The sequence below is a fragment of the Aythya ferina genome (assembly GCF_964211825.1).
Source record: "Aythya ferina genome assembly, chromosome: 1".
Lineage (NCBI taxonomy): Eukaryota > Metazoa > Chordata > Aves > Anseriformes > Anatidae > Aythya > Aythya ferina.
Window position 1 is genome coordinate 20,491,134 of NC_140296.1, and position 16,417 is coordinate 20,507,550.

At 39.1% G+C, this 16,417-nt stretch overlaps 1 protein-coding gene and 1 long non-coding RNA gene across 5 annotated transcripts in view; one reads left to right on the forward strand and one right to left on the reverse strand.

The window, feature by feature from the left end:
- TNFRSF19 (TNF receptor superfamily member 19) overlaps positions 1–7,393 on the forward strand; it is a 62,707-nt gene extending 55,314 nt beyond the window's left edge. For all 3 annotated transcript variants that reach the window (XM_084506909.1, XM_084506910.1, XM_084506908.1), the window contains 3 exons: positions 271–373; positions 2,522–2,922; positions 6,286–7,393. In XM_084506909.1, the coding sequence (XP_084363035.1) occupies positions 271–373; positions 2,522–2,915 (497 nt within the window). In that variant the 3' untranslated portion in view covers positions 2,916–2,922; positions 6,286–7,393. The remainder of the gene's footprint in view (positions 1–270; positions 374–2,521; positions 2,923–6,285) is intronic.
- Positions 7,394–10,905: 3,512 nt separating this feature from the next.
- LOC311420516 lies at positions 10,906–15,464 on the reverse strand. 2 transcript variants are annotated; one of them, XR_014684347.1, is made up of 6 exons: positions 15,252–15,464; positions 14,671–14,846; positions 13,942–14,500; positions 12,927–13,002; positions 12,511–12,619; positions 10,906–11,463 (listed from the first exon to the last, which is right to left on the reverse strand). It is a non-coding gene; the product is annotated as an uncharacterized lncRNA (long non-coding RNA). The 2 variants fall into 2 exon arrangements; XR_014684348.1 differs by having other exon boundaries at positions 12,511–12,709.
- Positions 15,465–16,417: the final 953 nt, after the last annotated feature.

The following is a 16,417-nucleotide window of genomic DNA, read 5'->3' on the forward strand; positions in this document are numbered from 1 at the left end:
AACTGAAAAGTAAATTAATTTAAGAGGTGGATATTCAGATTATCTTGACTGGCATCTGTATTAATCCTGGGGGAAGGGCTTGCCTTTTATAAATAACTATTTTAAAAAGTATAAATTAACCTATTTTTTGCAATAAGAAAAGTATTTCCTCAATCTATATATTATAGTGTAATTAGTAAAATAATACTCAAGTTTGAAGGAGTACAGAGACTAAGTTTATACACAGCTTTAACACATTTAACATTATTAACTCAAGTTTCATTCCCTCAGGACCAGTTCACTTGATTCCATCACTATGCTGTGATGAGACCTGTAGCATGGAGCACAGCAGTCACAGTTGTGCTTTCCACTCACAGACTACGCTCAATGAAAGGTAAATTACTTTTATAAAAGTCTATTAAATGTTAGCTATTTTATATGCAAATTAATGTTTTTACAGGATACAATAGCTGTTTGCAATGGAATAAAGGATTTTCATCCTGCAGCCATATCCTCCTGTTCTTTGCAAAAATGGGTTTATGGTAAAAACATCTATCAATAAATGAAGAAAAAAATATGTAATGTTTAAGTATTATTTAGTAAGTGCTGACATGTTACATCAGTTTCTCTGAAGAAGTGAGTATTTCTCTCACAAGTAGAGAGAAGTATTCTTCCTCTTACTCTATGGTACCTTAGAGGCTTTGGTGACCCATGTTCCTCCTATGGGTTATCAAGGTGCTGTATAAACCGGTGAATCTGGAGGGATTAAGATATAGTTTAGAATTGTCACAAGAATTTTCTTTTTTTAGAAACTCTAAACGACTGTGAAGCTTAAAATATCTACTGTTTCTGAGTTGCTACCAGATTGTAACCATTATTTTCTCCCAAACAGATGAAAATAAATACAGTAGTATTTCTTCAAAACGAGCTAAGTATATAAAATTTATAGTGTCATTCAGAGTTTCCTGGTTACAGATATTAACACAAGATGTATTTATTTCTTTTAACTGGAATTGTTTTCCATACCGGGTTTAAATTGCTTTCCAGCTGTTTTGTTCCTCTGGCCAAATGTAACTGAAACCATAGGAGCAGCTTCTTCATAAGTATTGCTTATGCAATAGTTAGGTTCGTGACTTAAGTAGATGTAAAATACTTAAATTTTCTATTACAACTTGTTTAAATACCAGCAAGTTTGAGTCATCCTTTTTTTTTTTTGAGTCACCACCAAGGCTGACAAATTGAGAGTTGTGTACTTTCTGAAAGGTCTTTTGGTTGAGGCTTTAAAAATAAATGTCATATCCATGCTATGTGGACATCAAAGATCTGTGGTTCCTTCCAGCAGAAATGGAGTTTGCTCCAATTTCCTTTGCCAAAATAATGTATTTCCTTCAATTGTGGTGCAATGTCCTGACTTCTACCCTCATCTATAAAAATGCTTTGTGTATATATCTAAGCTGTTAAAGCATCATCTTTTGAAAATGAGTAAAGCTACTTAAAATACGCTATAGGCAGTGTTAACATGGGATGAGTTTTGGACTCACAAATTGTTATTGTATATCAGATTTAATATAGCCTTTACATTTTTATAAATTCTGTAGATGGTTTTCAAAATAAAGTATGTTACTGTGTAATTTCTTGTGAATATTTATTTTGGTGTACTATATTAGGAAGCATTACTGGCCTTTCAGTAGAGATGGGCATGTATAACGCTTTGAGACATGTCAGTATCATGGTATTTGAGATCATTGAGTTTCTACTTCCACTTTCTTCCATTTTTCATAAAATAATTCTTCTAAGAATTTAAAATCCTTGCCCTTCTTTAATATTAGGCCCTCTCTAAATGAAAGAGAATTGGAGGAAAACTTTTTTTTTTCACATTTTGAAGATTAGACAGAACGAACTGAAAAATCTGAAGTGAATGGATGTTCAATATGAAATCACGCAAATGGAAAAAAATTTAACCAGTCCTGTGGTTTTTTCACTTCCCTCAATCTGGTGCCACTTTTTTCTTTTACTTCCATTAGATATTTGTCAATATATTGTTAATATTTGTTAATATATTTATTAGATGTTAATAAAAGGAAAAAAAACACTAGTGTTGAACATTCCATACTCTTCTTCAACATCTTTTTTGCTGCAATTTGAGCTCGTTATGTCTTATCTTAACCCTTCTCCACACACAAAAATTAGAGAACAAATAAATCCCTTCCTCTTTGCAACATTTTTTTTGTATGTGAACACTACTACAGTACTTTTCATCACATTCCTGTTCTTTAGACTAAGCATTCCAACTGTGTTTCATATTTTCTATTTTAGGCATCCTTCTTTACCTCTAGTAGCAATCTCCAGAGCTCTCTTCATTTCCAGGGGAAGGATAAACTGGCTTCCCTTTCAAAAGAATTTTTTTTGGACAGGGTGCCTCTGGAGTGCTAATTTAGTATGACCCTCTTTAATCTTTTTGAAATACCTGTAACTGCTATTGACAATAATTACTAATATTTTCTGGAATGTTCTTGAAATCATGTGTCTTTTTCATCTGCAGGGCTTCTGATTCTGTTGGAGAAATGATTCCTACTTTCCTTGGTTCTCTTTCACACTCTGCCTGTGGAGACATTTCAGATGCTTGGCCTCTTATGCAAAACTCAGCTTGTTGTGACAGCATTTCTTTTTGTGAATCATATTCAGAACTGACTGGAGTTGCTGCAAAATCCTGCAGTCCGGAGACTGAAAATGCAACTACTGTTGAGTCAGATAATAACCAGGAACTAAGTGATGTACTTATTTCAGCTAAGTCTCTTGATGGAAACGTTGCAAAGTCCTTTGAAATCTCCGAACACAGAACATATATAGAAGTTTCATCACTTCAGAACGCAGCGGCTGCTGAAACCCAGCCAAAGACAAAGTGTAATGGAACAGCAGATGACTCTACAGAGTGATAAAGAGGTAAGGAACATAACTACAAAGAAGGAGTGAGAATGAGTCCTGCAGACAGATAGATAAAAATAGAATTGTAAGAAGTTATAGGGTTGTGTTTCTCCATAGGTTACACCTAGCTGTCACTGAAATAAGCTAAAACTCTTCAAGAGAGCCAGCAGTTTCACATTTTAAAATGATTGACTGAACTTGAAAGGTATAATTACTCCAGGTGTAATGTTGAAGTAATGTGAACCAGAATAAAGGGGTAAGCCTGTACATCAGTCAGTTTTTATCAACTTTTCTTTACATTTCAGGGGAAAAAAACTCAGTCTTATTACCAAAATATTATGTGAGGCTAGTCCTTCTTTATGAGGTAAGAACTTAGGACTTGTCTTACACAAAGCATGAAATACAGGCAAGTGTTCATCTAAAAATAAAGAAGCACAAAGACTTCTCTGTGAAGTTCTTATGGAAGTAAGAGAAACAGACAAGAATCACAAATGTTTTAAAATGTTGTTTGTGTTTCCATGTCATCAGATAAAACATTCCATGAGTTTTTCCATAAAATATAAATATAATTTAATCTATAAATGCTCAGTTTTCTAACTCAGAGAAAACAAAAGTCTCAGGTCAAAACAAGAAGAGGAAATAAACACTTGTCTCTACTGTGTAACAGTGTAAGCATCACAGAAATTCAGTCTGCTACTGTTGTGATCATTGTATCATTTATATTAGCTGTGCTTTGCTTTTGTTGTTTATTATTATTATTATTATTATTATTATTATTATTATTATTATTATTACTAAAAGTTACTTTCTACTATTGAAAGTAACTTTGAGCAACAAATAGCTAATCTGTGAAAGAATAGCCAGGTATGGCACGTATACTGGTGGTGTTATTCATGGATTATGTAGGCTGTGGCTGGAAAGCTGAGGTAGTCTTCTGAACACGAACACAGAGACAGGAACAGAAGCATTTGCCACTAATATTAATAATCCACCACATTCAATTAAGAATATTATGCTATCTGTAATTATGGAAATTTCAGGTCATCTGCAGAAATAAAACTGCCTCCCTTTGATCCTCTTCCATTTGGTTTGCATGCCACTTTCATGTTGTTCTTAAATAAGATGTAGAAAGTAATTTAAATAAGAAGTAGAAAGTAATTAGTATTTAACAAAAATATACATATGCTGGAAATATGTAAGTGCAAAAGTTAATTCTTTGCAGATCAAACCTTAATCTTTAGATGACATTTTCAAGAGGAGAAAAAAGAGATAAACAGTGCTAAGTCAAGATATTTTTTTTTTTGCCATTGACTTCAATGGAACTTATATGTGACCCTGAAAATCTATTGCTATCGCTAAAAATATCAACCTGATCTAGGTTGCACATAGGTTTTTCAATCTGTTATTTACAATTTACAGTTTGGAAATAGTTTTCTCTGTAATGTTGGAATACAAATAGTTATTGTCTACCACAAACATCCCATGTGTCATTAAGCAATTGTCATAGTTTCATTTTGAAATATGCCAAATATTGTATCAGGTGGTAGTCATATTCTCTAAGTATTTATAAGAAAGGACAATGACATGGCTATAAATGCAGATCTTAATGCTAGTATTTCACAGTTTTTCAGAGGCTATCAATGGAGGTTGAATGCTCCATTGAGTTTTAATGGACTAGAGTTCCATATTAACAAGATAAAAAAAAAAAATAAAAAGATCATTTATGTGTTTTTTCCCGCTAAACTGAGCATTAACTTAAGCCCTATGTGATTAACGTTATTTCAAGTTCTTCTAGATGAAGGAATCATAGAATTTCATTAAACCGTTACAAAAATTAACTTACATTTCATAGAATCTTTAAGGTTGGAAAAGACCACTAAAATCACCTGGTCAAGCCATCCTCCTACCACCACTGTCACCCACTAAACCATGTCCCCAAGCACCACGTCCAACCTCTCCTTGAACACCCCCAGGGACGGTGACTCCACCACCTCCCTGGGCAACCCATCCCAGTGCCTGACTGCTCTTTCTGAGCAGAAATGTCTCCTCATTGCCAACCTGAGCCTCCCCTGGCACAGCTTGAGGCCATTCCCTCTGGTCCTGTCACTGGTTACCTGTGAGCAGAGGCCGACCCCCAGCTCCCCACAGCTTCCTTTCAGGCAGTTGCAGAGAGCAATGAGGTCTCCCCTGAGCCTCCTCTTCCCCAGACCAAACACCCCCAGTTCCCTCAGCCGCTCCTCACAGGCCTTGTGCCCCAGGCCCTTCAACAGCTCTGTAGCTCTTCTCTGGACACGCTCCAGAGCCTTGATGCCCTTCTTGTGCTGAGGAACCCCAAACGAAACACAGGACTCAAGGTGCATCCTCACTAGAGCAGAGTACAGGGGGACGATCACCTCCCTGGCCCTGCTGGCTGCACTATTCCTGATACAAGCCAGGATGCCGTTGGCCTTCTTGGCCACCTGGGCACACTGCTGGCTCATGGTCAGGCAAGCATTGATATAGCACCCCCGGATCCTTTTCCTCTGCACAGCTTTCCAGCCACTCTGCACCAGGCCTGTAGTGCTGCATGGAGCTGTTGTGGCCAAAGTGCAGGACCCGGCACTTAGCCATGTTGAACCTCATCCCGTTGGCCTCTGCCCATTGACCCATCCTGTCCTAGTCCCATTTTCATCTTACTTCTTATGTGTAAATTGTAAATTTTCTTACTGATTCATATATGTATGTATAAATCTTTATTGGTATGTCAAAATCATATATTCTTTGATTTATTTTTTTTTCTTATCTTGTATTAATACTGAGATTTCTGTATAATTCCAAACAGGTAACATGATTTGGGTAGGTTAGGTTTTTCTTTTTTTTTTTTTTTCTTTAATAGACTTTACTGAGTCACTTTATACAGTTTATCCATATATCTTCCATATTTCTGATTTCTTCATTGCATCATTATATATGTTTGTTTGATTGAGAAATTTCAGCAGCATTTAGTGCACTGGACCAGGACTAGGCTTGCTTGACACATATTCTTAGGCGTGCCTCTGACTTAACTGTACAACTCCAATAAAATCATCTCAGTTTCCTTCATTATATTCCATTTACCCTTCATCTTCCTCATCTTTTTGAGATACTTTGAGAGAAGGAAAGTCGTTTTAGTACATGTGTATGGATTACAGTCTTGCATCGGGCCATACTTTGTTATTATATTGCCAAATAAATAATAATGAGACGAAATCTGAAGATACAGGTTCAGTCCTCAGGTTTAGGTGAATTTTCACAGTCAGCAGTAAGTATAGCAGTATTTTTTTTTAGCATTTAGTCAGGTACAGAAGTACATACAGTTGTTTTATGAGTTTACATAACCACTGTTCTATCAATTTCTTTTAGGAAACCAAGCTACTTCTCTCAGCACTAAAACAGAATGCTTCCCTAATTCTCCTCTGCTGATTGTCATCATATACGGTCTGGTCTTCAATGACACACAGTTTCAAAATCAGCTGGAAAAAAAATGGCATAATTTCACACATTGCAAGCAAGCAGTTGCATCTGAACCAGAACAGCTGTAACGTGAGACTTGAAGGAGCATCCTAGGAGAACCCTGAAAAGTGGATTCATGACCTTTGCCATCTTTTTTTTTTTTTTTTTTTTTGAAAAAGAACCTTTTATTCCATAAGATTCTCAAAAAGTCTGATGGAGTGAGCTTAAAAGTGTATGTAAATACTGCAAAAAATATAAATAAGTTAGTGTGTTTAGATGGGTGTCTTAAATATGGCTACAGATGTCAGAAGGCCTGGGACAAGACTTTGCCAGTTATTCTGCTTGCAGATTTATGCATGCATTTGGATTTTTTTTTGTCTGGTTCTAGTTTTTAACTCAGTTTCCTGCTGTTGAAGGACTTAAACATTTCTATTTATCCAAGGATCATCTATTGATAAACTGAAGCTTTTATTATATATTACATCATAGTCAATAAGCTAGTTTGGGGAGTTAAAGACTTTGCATGTTACAATATGTATGATTGAAGTCCCTTCCATCCAATTATTTTGTTTGTGGGAGGGAGCATTGTTTTGTTAAATGTAGCAGGAGATTAGCTTTAAATTAGATTAGGTTAATGAAAGTCAGCCGTATAGATAGGGATGTTGTGTTTAATTGGTAGTCCCAGTGTTGGAAGACAGCACTTGTTGTTATAACATGTATCTTTTGGATGTTGAAATATGTGTAATCAACTCACATCAAAATGTCAAACTACAGCAGGTGTGTCATCAAAGTATTCGTAAGTGAGACCTATGACTGATTATTTTTTTAGTAATGAATTATTTTCTGCGGCCAAGCTTCATTGTGACATAATTGACTCATTTAGTAGGCCTTCTTTTCATTTTATTCATGTCACTGTCTCCTTCTCATTGTAGAATTTTGTGTAAATTCTATTGGTCCATACAAAATATGAAAATGAATTTGTAACATTTTTTAAAGATACTTCTGAACCAAATCCTAAAAGTTATGTGCATGCCTAGTCAATCATCACCAACCTTCATAGAATCATAGAATATCCTGAGTTGGAAGGGACCCTTAAGGATCATCAAGTCCAACTCTTGACACCGCACAGGTCTACCCAAAAGTTCAGACCATGTGCCTAAGTGCACAGTCCAATCTCTTCTTAAATTCAGACAGGCTCGGTGCAGTGACCACTTCCCTGGGGAGCCTGTTCCAGTGTGCAACCACCCTCTCTGTGAAGAACCCCCTCCTGACGTCCAGCCTAAATTTCCCCTGCCTCAGCTTAACCCCGTTCCCGCGGGTCCTGTCACTGGTGTTAATGGAGAAAAGGTCTCCTGCCTCTCGACACCCCCTTACGAGGAAGTTGTAGACTGTGATGAGGTCTCCCCTCAGCCTCCTCTTCTCCAGGCTGAACAGGCCCAGTGACCTCAGCCGTTCCTCGTACGTCTTCTCCTCCAGGCCTTTCACCATCTTCGTAGCCCTCCTCTGGACACTTTCCAACAGTTTCATGTCCTTTTTATACTGTGGTGCCCAGAACTGCACACAGTACTCGAGGTGAGGCCGCACCAGCGCAGAGTAGAGCGGGACAATCACCTCCCTTGACCTACTAGCGATGCCGTGCTTGATGCACCCCAGGACACGGTTGGCCCTCCTGGCTGCCAGGGCACACTGCTGGCTCATATTCAACTTGCTGTCTACCACGACCCCCAGATCCCTCTCTTCTAGGCTGCTCTCCAGCATCTCATCGCCCAGTCTGTACGTGCAGCCAGGGTTTCCCCATCCCAGGTGCAGGACCCAGCACTTGCTCTTATTGAACTTCATGCGGTTGGTGATCGCCCAGCTCTCCAACCTTCTGCCCTCCTTGTTCCTTAAGATGTTTTTAACTGCAGTTTGTTGTACCACTTCCTATAATACCGTTTGTTCTGCAGCCATTTTTCCCTAAAATAGTGTTCACTTCTGTGAGCAATCCCAGTAACCTCCAATGATTCATTACATTCAACAGGCTCAAACCTGTCAGTTGTGACCTCTAGCAATTATTCTTTAAAAATACCCAATGTGCCTTGACAAAAGCAAAGCAATCAGCAAAACAAATGTAATTTTGCAATAAATATTACTCATCTTTCTGCACATTGTTCATATGGCACTGGAAATGATGAGACCATAGTTGTGTTCCATAATGGAAAAAGGCTTTTGCTTTGAAGCACCCAGTAGAAGATTGAACCTGTGCAAGAAATAGCTTGGCCCAGTGTAGGCAGCCAAAATCAGTGAGCTTATTCATGCATGTAGAAATGTTGAATAACAGTTCTCAAATTCAAACCAAAGTGATCCAACTACATAAGTGTTTTTTTTAAAGTAGTAGGTACTACCATTTGATCACCGACATAGTAGAATAATATGCAGTTATACAAGGAGAATAGTTATACAACTAAAAACTGAAACGTATATATTCAAATAAGAATAGTTTTGAATAATTTCTTTGGATGCTTTTGTACATTTAAGAAGAGTTGAAATATTATTTTTCACTACATTTGCATGAAGAGATGTGTGCTTCTTTGTATATATTTTGTAAATAGAAAAAAAAAATCCAATGTGCATTTCATTGTATGGCAAGATATTTTTAGAACATGTGGAGATTTAACTTTTCATTAATAACAGTTCTTCAAAAAGCTTTGTTCAAAAATGTTGCCAGCATCTGCCACAGTAAGTATGTTTCCCATTGGAATTTACACTTTGTACAATTGTTTTTGTCCGGCAATTCTAGATGAGATGAAACTACTCATTTCTTCAAATGAGTGACAGATAGCTTGAGAGCAAATTGGGAGGAAAAATGAAGGCAGTGTTTTTAAAATATATATGTATATTGTGTATATACTTTTTTCCTTAATTTAACCAAATTGGTCTTTTTTATATTGCCTGTGGCAAGCAGTGTTGTACATGCCAATAGAAAACATACACTACCACCGCATTTAGACTGCCCACATATCACATCTAGGGGCTTACAGTGCTGTTTTAATTACTCCTTTTAAGAATGTAAATTAAAACCTTGTATAAATCATTTTGTAATACTTTTTTTTTTTTTTAACTTGTGAATAAACTGTTACATGAATCAGTCGTTGCTTGTCAATTTCATATTAATAATAGCATTCTATACAAAGTTAGTGGTCAATTTTATTATTTTGAGCAGAATTCCATATTGATTTAATTTTATTGAAATTACAGAACAATTTGGTACCTCTTGAAGAAGCAATGAGTTAACATCAAGCTTTAGAGTGACTATTTCAAAATATTTTCAAAAGTTTTCTTCTCAAGAAAGAACAAAAAAAATGGTGAGCACCACCTTTAACTGCCTGTTAATGTCTTCAAAGACATTGGTTTTCTTTTCAAAAAGAACACCACGTACTCCACACAGTAGACTGCTTCTGACAGGTGATGTAAATAACAAGTAGCCGTACTTTTGAAACAGAGAGGGATGCCCCAACCGTGGCACCTGACTACTACCAGCAGAGCATCTGCTTGTGTTGCATTGCAGCAGCAAAGGGTGGTTTCAGACCTTGCTTGAAGAAATAGGGAATATTGATGGACTAATTACCAAGGATTATCTAGGCCATTTTAGAGCATTTTCCAGAATGTTTACATTTAAACAATTAAGAAAGGGATTGCATGGTTTGACAAACAAGAGTCGTGAACTCAGAGGAATGAATGTGAATTGATAATTAATACAACGGTGTGATTTCTAATGGCAAAGACATAAGAGGCAGTGACTGGAAGCTGAATCTAAGTAATAATGATAGGTAATATAAAGTCAGGATATTTGTGGTGGAGAATGTGTAGCACTATTGGTTTTATGGGAAAGTGTGAGATAAACTGAGAGCTGCACTGCCCATCTCCTCAGAAGGGACCTGTTGCTTACTCCAACAAATTTCAGATTAGTTCTTATCTGTGTATTTCTATTACTTTGTTACTTTCTCAATTTTTTTTTAGTCTTAGAGTTCCTTACAAAGCCTAACTAAGTTTTCAAAAGAGGCTTTTTATTTCTTAGCCATTTATAAATATCTTCATGGAGAGAATATCCTTGGAGATCTCTTGGAGGCATGAGCCAGTCTCTGGCAGGCGAAATTAAGCAATTCCAAACTGGGTGTAAGGCTCGTACTTTAACAAGTGTAATTAACATGCAGAGCAGTTAGTGATGGATAGCATGAATTCTGTACCATGTTTTTTAAGATTCATGTTAGCTTCAGCAAAATTTATGGGCTTGATGTGGAAAGCTGAGGGTGAATGTCTACAAAAGGCTAAGCCATGCTGAGACCCACAGCTAAGCTGAGCAAGACAGGTGCTTCGGCTGTATATAAACACAAAGATGTCCTACAAATACTGACTGTAACATGTCTGGGAAAAAAAAAAAAAAAAGAAAAAAAAAAAAAAAACAGATTTTGACTCATCCTTTTCCTATACAAGGCTGGTCAACAAATTGGTCTGGCCATGTAACGTGCAAGAGATGAGGAAATGGTCTTTACAGGCCAGGATAAATTGATAAAAGCTGTAAGCAACACTTCAGTGGAAAGGGCTTACACTAGCATGCTCCAAATAAAGGATCCACACAGTCCTGGGATTGCTTGAGCTACTTCTGTTATTTATTCACTTGGCTATTTTGGGATGATAAAAGTTTTTAGGATGATAAAAGTTTTCCAGGTAGCAGAATGAAGATCACAGACATAGCTGGCAAGTGTTGAAAAGATAATATTAAAACCAACATCAACAACAGGTAACTGGAAAGTTAGGTCACAGCAAGAGGGTCTGCCAGATCCCAAGCAGCCAAGTACCTGTAGACACTTAGACAAGCAGTGAAATCAGAGCTTGTACACAGTGGAAAGCACATCAAAAAGTAGATCAGTATTTCAGCCGGGGAGATTGACTTAATGGAGGGGATGAGATAACTGAAAAGCCCCGTGACGCTTTGCAGGTCTGCACAAAGCAGCAGGAGGTGTGTTGTGTTAGTGCTGCTGTACCCCTCTGCACTGATAAAGGCAGCTCCGTGACTCCCAGCACGCCCAGGATCACAGTGGCATCGCCCTGCCAAATATAAAAATGAAATAAAGAAGAAAATCAAGAGAGAAACAGGGATTGAAGCAGGTGTTTATGTTATTTGCAAGCAAGCTACAAAACAAACTGTGTGTGTGTTCTTAAGACTATCACACACATTTGATTGTATCAGATATAACACAAATGTCATCAGCAAGGCTACACTATTTTAATCCACCCTACCAAAAGAAAATAAATAAATAAATAAAAATTTTCCTGCTTGCATTGCTTTCTAGTGCAGCGATGTTTCCTGCCCTTTCTGCAAGGTAGGCCAAGCCCTTAATCCAATACCACTCATCCTCGCATGAGTTTAAGATCGCATGGCTTTCCCCTTTGTTGTGGGCTCTTTGAGGGCCTTCGGTTTGCATTCCTGTGAAGTCCCTCCAAGCAACAACCTTCATGCCTTTAATTAATCCTCTCGCTGACTGTGGCGGTGGAGGTTGAGCTCACTACCTGCAGCACATTCCACTTCAGACACTGCTGCTTTGTTTCGGCAGTACACAAACGAAAAGCGCTGAAGCGAGCGAGCACTGTTCCCGGAGCCACGGAGCGGGCTGAGGCTGCGTACTGCACAGCCATACGATGCCCACTCTGTGCTGGCGGGGTGCAATTTCATCCATATTTAGTTTTGGTGTGAGCTCTGGTAAAACCCAGTGGCTCCCCACATGGCAAATGAGCCCTTTCGATGACATCTGATAAAGCAGTGCTTGCAGTAGGGTGAAATAATGGGGGCTGGATGTGGAGCAGGCCTGCTGCCCTCCACAAGAGCAGTGAATGGTGGGATTAGTGGGAATGTTTCCTAATAATATGCTGATGGGGGGGGTGGCTGGTGGGGGCACACTGTGGCTTTTAACTGGTGGGTGACACCACTTCAATGGAAGGTGATGTTGAGGAAGATTTAGCTTTTCCCATCATCTGATTTTTTAATCCTTCCTTATCACAGTTTAATATTGTTGGTCAGTCTGATAAAGGGGAGTTTGGCTTGTTCAAGAGGTTATAAATGAGATTTTTCTAAAGCACGGGTGGAAAAGCACTCACAAATAATGCAGCTTGCAGGAAGTTCTCTCTCCGAGCCTCAGTCTTTGTGACGATTTCTGTTGCTGCTGCCCAGCTCCCAGTTTCAGTCTGTGGATGGACAACTCACCTGCTACTCAGCATGCAAAAATTGTCATTATTGTAGGCTCAACATATCAACCTCCATGCTGTAATCAATTAACTGGCAGCACTGAGTTAAAGCCTGGAAAAAAATGAAACTACTATAATTCAAGAAATCACATTGATTTGCCCAAGATACGTATCAGACAGTTCATTGGAACATAATGGTAAATATAAATACAGAATATCCATGTGTTCATAAGCATATATTCTACAGTGGAATAAAATAATAACCAAATTAAAAAAAAAAAAAAAAAAAAAAAAAACTTGTAATTTTTTGCTCTTTAGTAGGAACATACCGGAATATTCACTGAATAAATGCAATTTCTCCACCAGCATCAGTAGCATCTGAAGACCCTGGTCCATAGGAGCCATCTGAGACGGGGCACACATCCCAGGTGAGGCTGATGAGCACCAGGCGACCCCCCCATAATGGCCAGTGAAGGCAGAAATGTGTACGGCTGCATTCAACAAGTGACCTAACAGCCCTGTCTGCACACACCCAGAGGCTCCCAGCCATCATTTTCACCAGGTCTCCACTGACAATTGGATTTTAAAATCCAAAGTAAAGGCTGAGTCCACAGCTACCTTTTCCCTAACTTCACGTTTACTTAAACTTGCATGAACTCTGCACCTGCCCAGTGCAAATATGTATTTGCAGGAGGACAATGAATTAGCAGAATAGCAGCATTTACTGAACCATTTCAGCTCATACATTGCAAATGACCTTTCTTGTGTACTTTTGCTGACTCTTGCTACATAAGGTAGCAGAGTTTAACCTGAGGAAATCCACGTATCTGTTGGGCAATTTGGTTCACTCTGTTCCAAGGAGAAAAGAAAGTTGTTGGCCAACGTGATGCCATTCCATGTTGGTAGACCCAACAGCACTGGGTCCTTTGTCATCGATACTGCAGATTCGGCTTCACCAAACTTTATTCCTAAGGATGTTCAACAGTAGAAGCCAAGGGGACCCCACATCTATTCAAGGGGGAAAAGAGCTTTCTGACTGAGATGTCAAAATAGACATATAATGGTCTACCAAATAAAACTTGCAGTATGTTTTGTCAAAATTCCTCCCCTTTTTTTTGAAGTTTTGAGATGACAAATTGAAATAAATAATAATAATCCTTGCTTGAAAAAATACTGTGGAATCACATAAGAGCATTTCTTCCACGAGGATTCATGCAGCTACCCTCTGTGTTAAACCCTAAATAATTTGAAACCCTCAATATTAATTTAAGATCAATCTTTAGCTACATTTTAAATTTCAGTTTATTATTATTATTATTACTATTATACTTGAAGAGGACTAACCTATTCATGTGGATGAAAACTCCCCAAAATTATTTTCACACATTTTTAACTAGCAGGACAGACAGACTCAGGCAGACAAAACTTTAAGCCTTTCAGATGATAAAACACCTATTGTCTTGATGGGATAAAAAGAAGCAAGCCTGTGGGTTCAGCTCACCCTTGTTATTTCGAACAGGCTCTGGGACCTGCAGGGAAGAGCTCAAGAATGCCATAAGTTACATATCCTGTGGCTTTCAACAACAAATAGATAGCGTTTGAGTTTACTCAAGGCATTGGCAAGTGCTGTATGAGAGATTCCCAAAAATATCTGTCCACCAGATGATGCTTCCTAATGCTCACAATGCCATTGAGCAGGTCTTGTTGCAGTTACAACTAGAGGATTTCTTTTCCTAGAGCAGAAGCCTTTTCATTTCCTTTCTGTTGCAGCCTGCTACGTCCAACCCGCACTGCCAGTCTCCCAGCTGTGCAGAGACCAGCTGTAAAGGAGTTTGGATACCAAAATACCCCTCAGGATGCAACACTGCACCTTCTGCAGGTGTATCACTGTTGTAATTGAAAGCTAGAAGCAAAAAGGAAGAAATACCTGTTAGTTGGAAAAAAAAAATATATATATATATATATATATATATACACATATAAAATTATATATATATATGAGATTTCAAGGCTTTATATATATATATATATATATGTAAGATTTAGGACTCTGCTTTCTGTTTGCTTACTCACTTTGCCTGTAGTTCAAGGTTTTCAACTGCTGCAGCTCTGAGGATGTGCCTGCAATCCCCACACGATCCTAGGGAGCAGAAGTTACCTTTCCATCTGGCCTTGTTATAACTTATCTGCAACAGCTGAAGGAGGTGTAAATGCCAGGCAATCTCTGTTCTTTCCCCAGTTACCTCATTCTGGGGGGGACAAAAAAGGATTATCTCTATTTAAATTTTGCTTGTTACATTACTTAAAAGCTCCCCTTAGTGAGGCTTCGATTTTATTTTCTCATGGAATAGAAAAGTGCCTTATCCCCAGGCCCAGGAATCAGGCCAGAAACACCAAAACATCCCCAGCCTACGCCAACAACCCATTCTGCAAAAAATCTGTCCTTGTGTCATGGTTAATGGGCAGTTCAAACAAAAAAGAAGGCAGCTGGAGACAGGAGAAAATAACTGCTCAAAGATTTACATTGCGGAGACACTCAGCAAAGCTCCCACTTGGGTGTGAAGGTTTTGCCAAATAACCTCGGGCTGCTCAGGGGGAGGTGAAGGAAGGAAAACCCCTCTGATGGCTGCAGCTCTCCTGCCCCTGGTGCATACCTGTCACTGTAGCTCCTTGCTCTTGATGGAGACTCGATTTTGTGAAGCAGGCACACACAGCACTGACCCCTCGTTCCTGATGCACCTGGGTTTGTCCTTGCAACCCCCACCTCCTTCTTTAGGGCTCTTCCTCTCCTCCTTTACAGCTCTTCCCCATCGTTCTGCTTTATTCATTTCCCTGTCACTGCTTCCATTTGCTGGCACTGCTTTGCCTCCTTTTCCCCAAGTGTGTTTCCCATTCTCCTGCCTCCCCTAGCTGGTCCCCTCACCTATCACCACCTGAAAGCAGAATTTAAAGCAGGTTTAAATCATGGGGATTTCATCAACCTGGGAGATGTATCACGGAGTGCACAGCTATCTCAAAGGCTTTGTTCCCATGTTGAACCAAAGGAAATAAAAGAAGGAAACCAAAGGAGATACAGGTGCCCAGTGGCAGTGCCAGCTGCTCCCTGTGTGGAGCTCTTGGAAAAGCAGTCAGTGTGAATGCAAAACTGACCTGCCACGAGTCCGGCTGGTTGGGTTCATTCTCCCTACATCAAAAATGAATCTAACAGCTGAGCTTAACAGCTTAAAATGGTGATTTTTAAGCACTGGCCTTAACCGGGATTTTTGTTCTCTGTGAGAACTAGAGGTGGGGAATTTGTCACAGCAGCCAATAAGACAGAGCCAACCAAATGGGTTTGTAACAATTGCTAGTATTTTACTGACCATAAAGTGCTGCAAAGATTTTTATCTATTCCAGCAAGGACATGAGGGAATTGCGATGGAAACAAAAGCCTGCCTCCCGTTTTTGTCCGGAGCTGTCACTTTCTCTTCCCTGAGATAATCGTGTTGCAAAATATTACAGCAAAATGAACGATTGTTGGCATCAGATCTGTTTTGCGTGCTCCTGATGCAGCGTTTGACCTCATGCAAGGAGCAGGTGAGCCAAGCGGCTGCATCCACCCATGGCTGGGATGGGGCCGTGCTCCTGGCTGCCTGCTTCAATCCTGGGTGGCGAGCACAGCCCTGCTACTGTGGCAGCCCGCTGCCTTTTTGCACTTTGCAAACTGCTCTGCTAAATTTGCTCGAAGCCTTACAGGGGGTGAATGGGACTCATGCAGGAAGCAGTCTGTGGTGCAATGTGCTGCTGTGTGATGAAGCTTGGCATTAAACAAGTGTTTGTG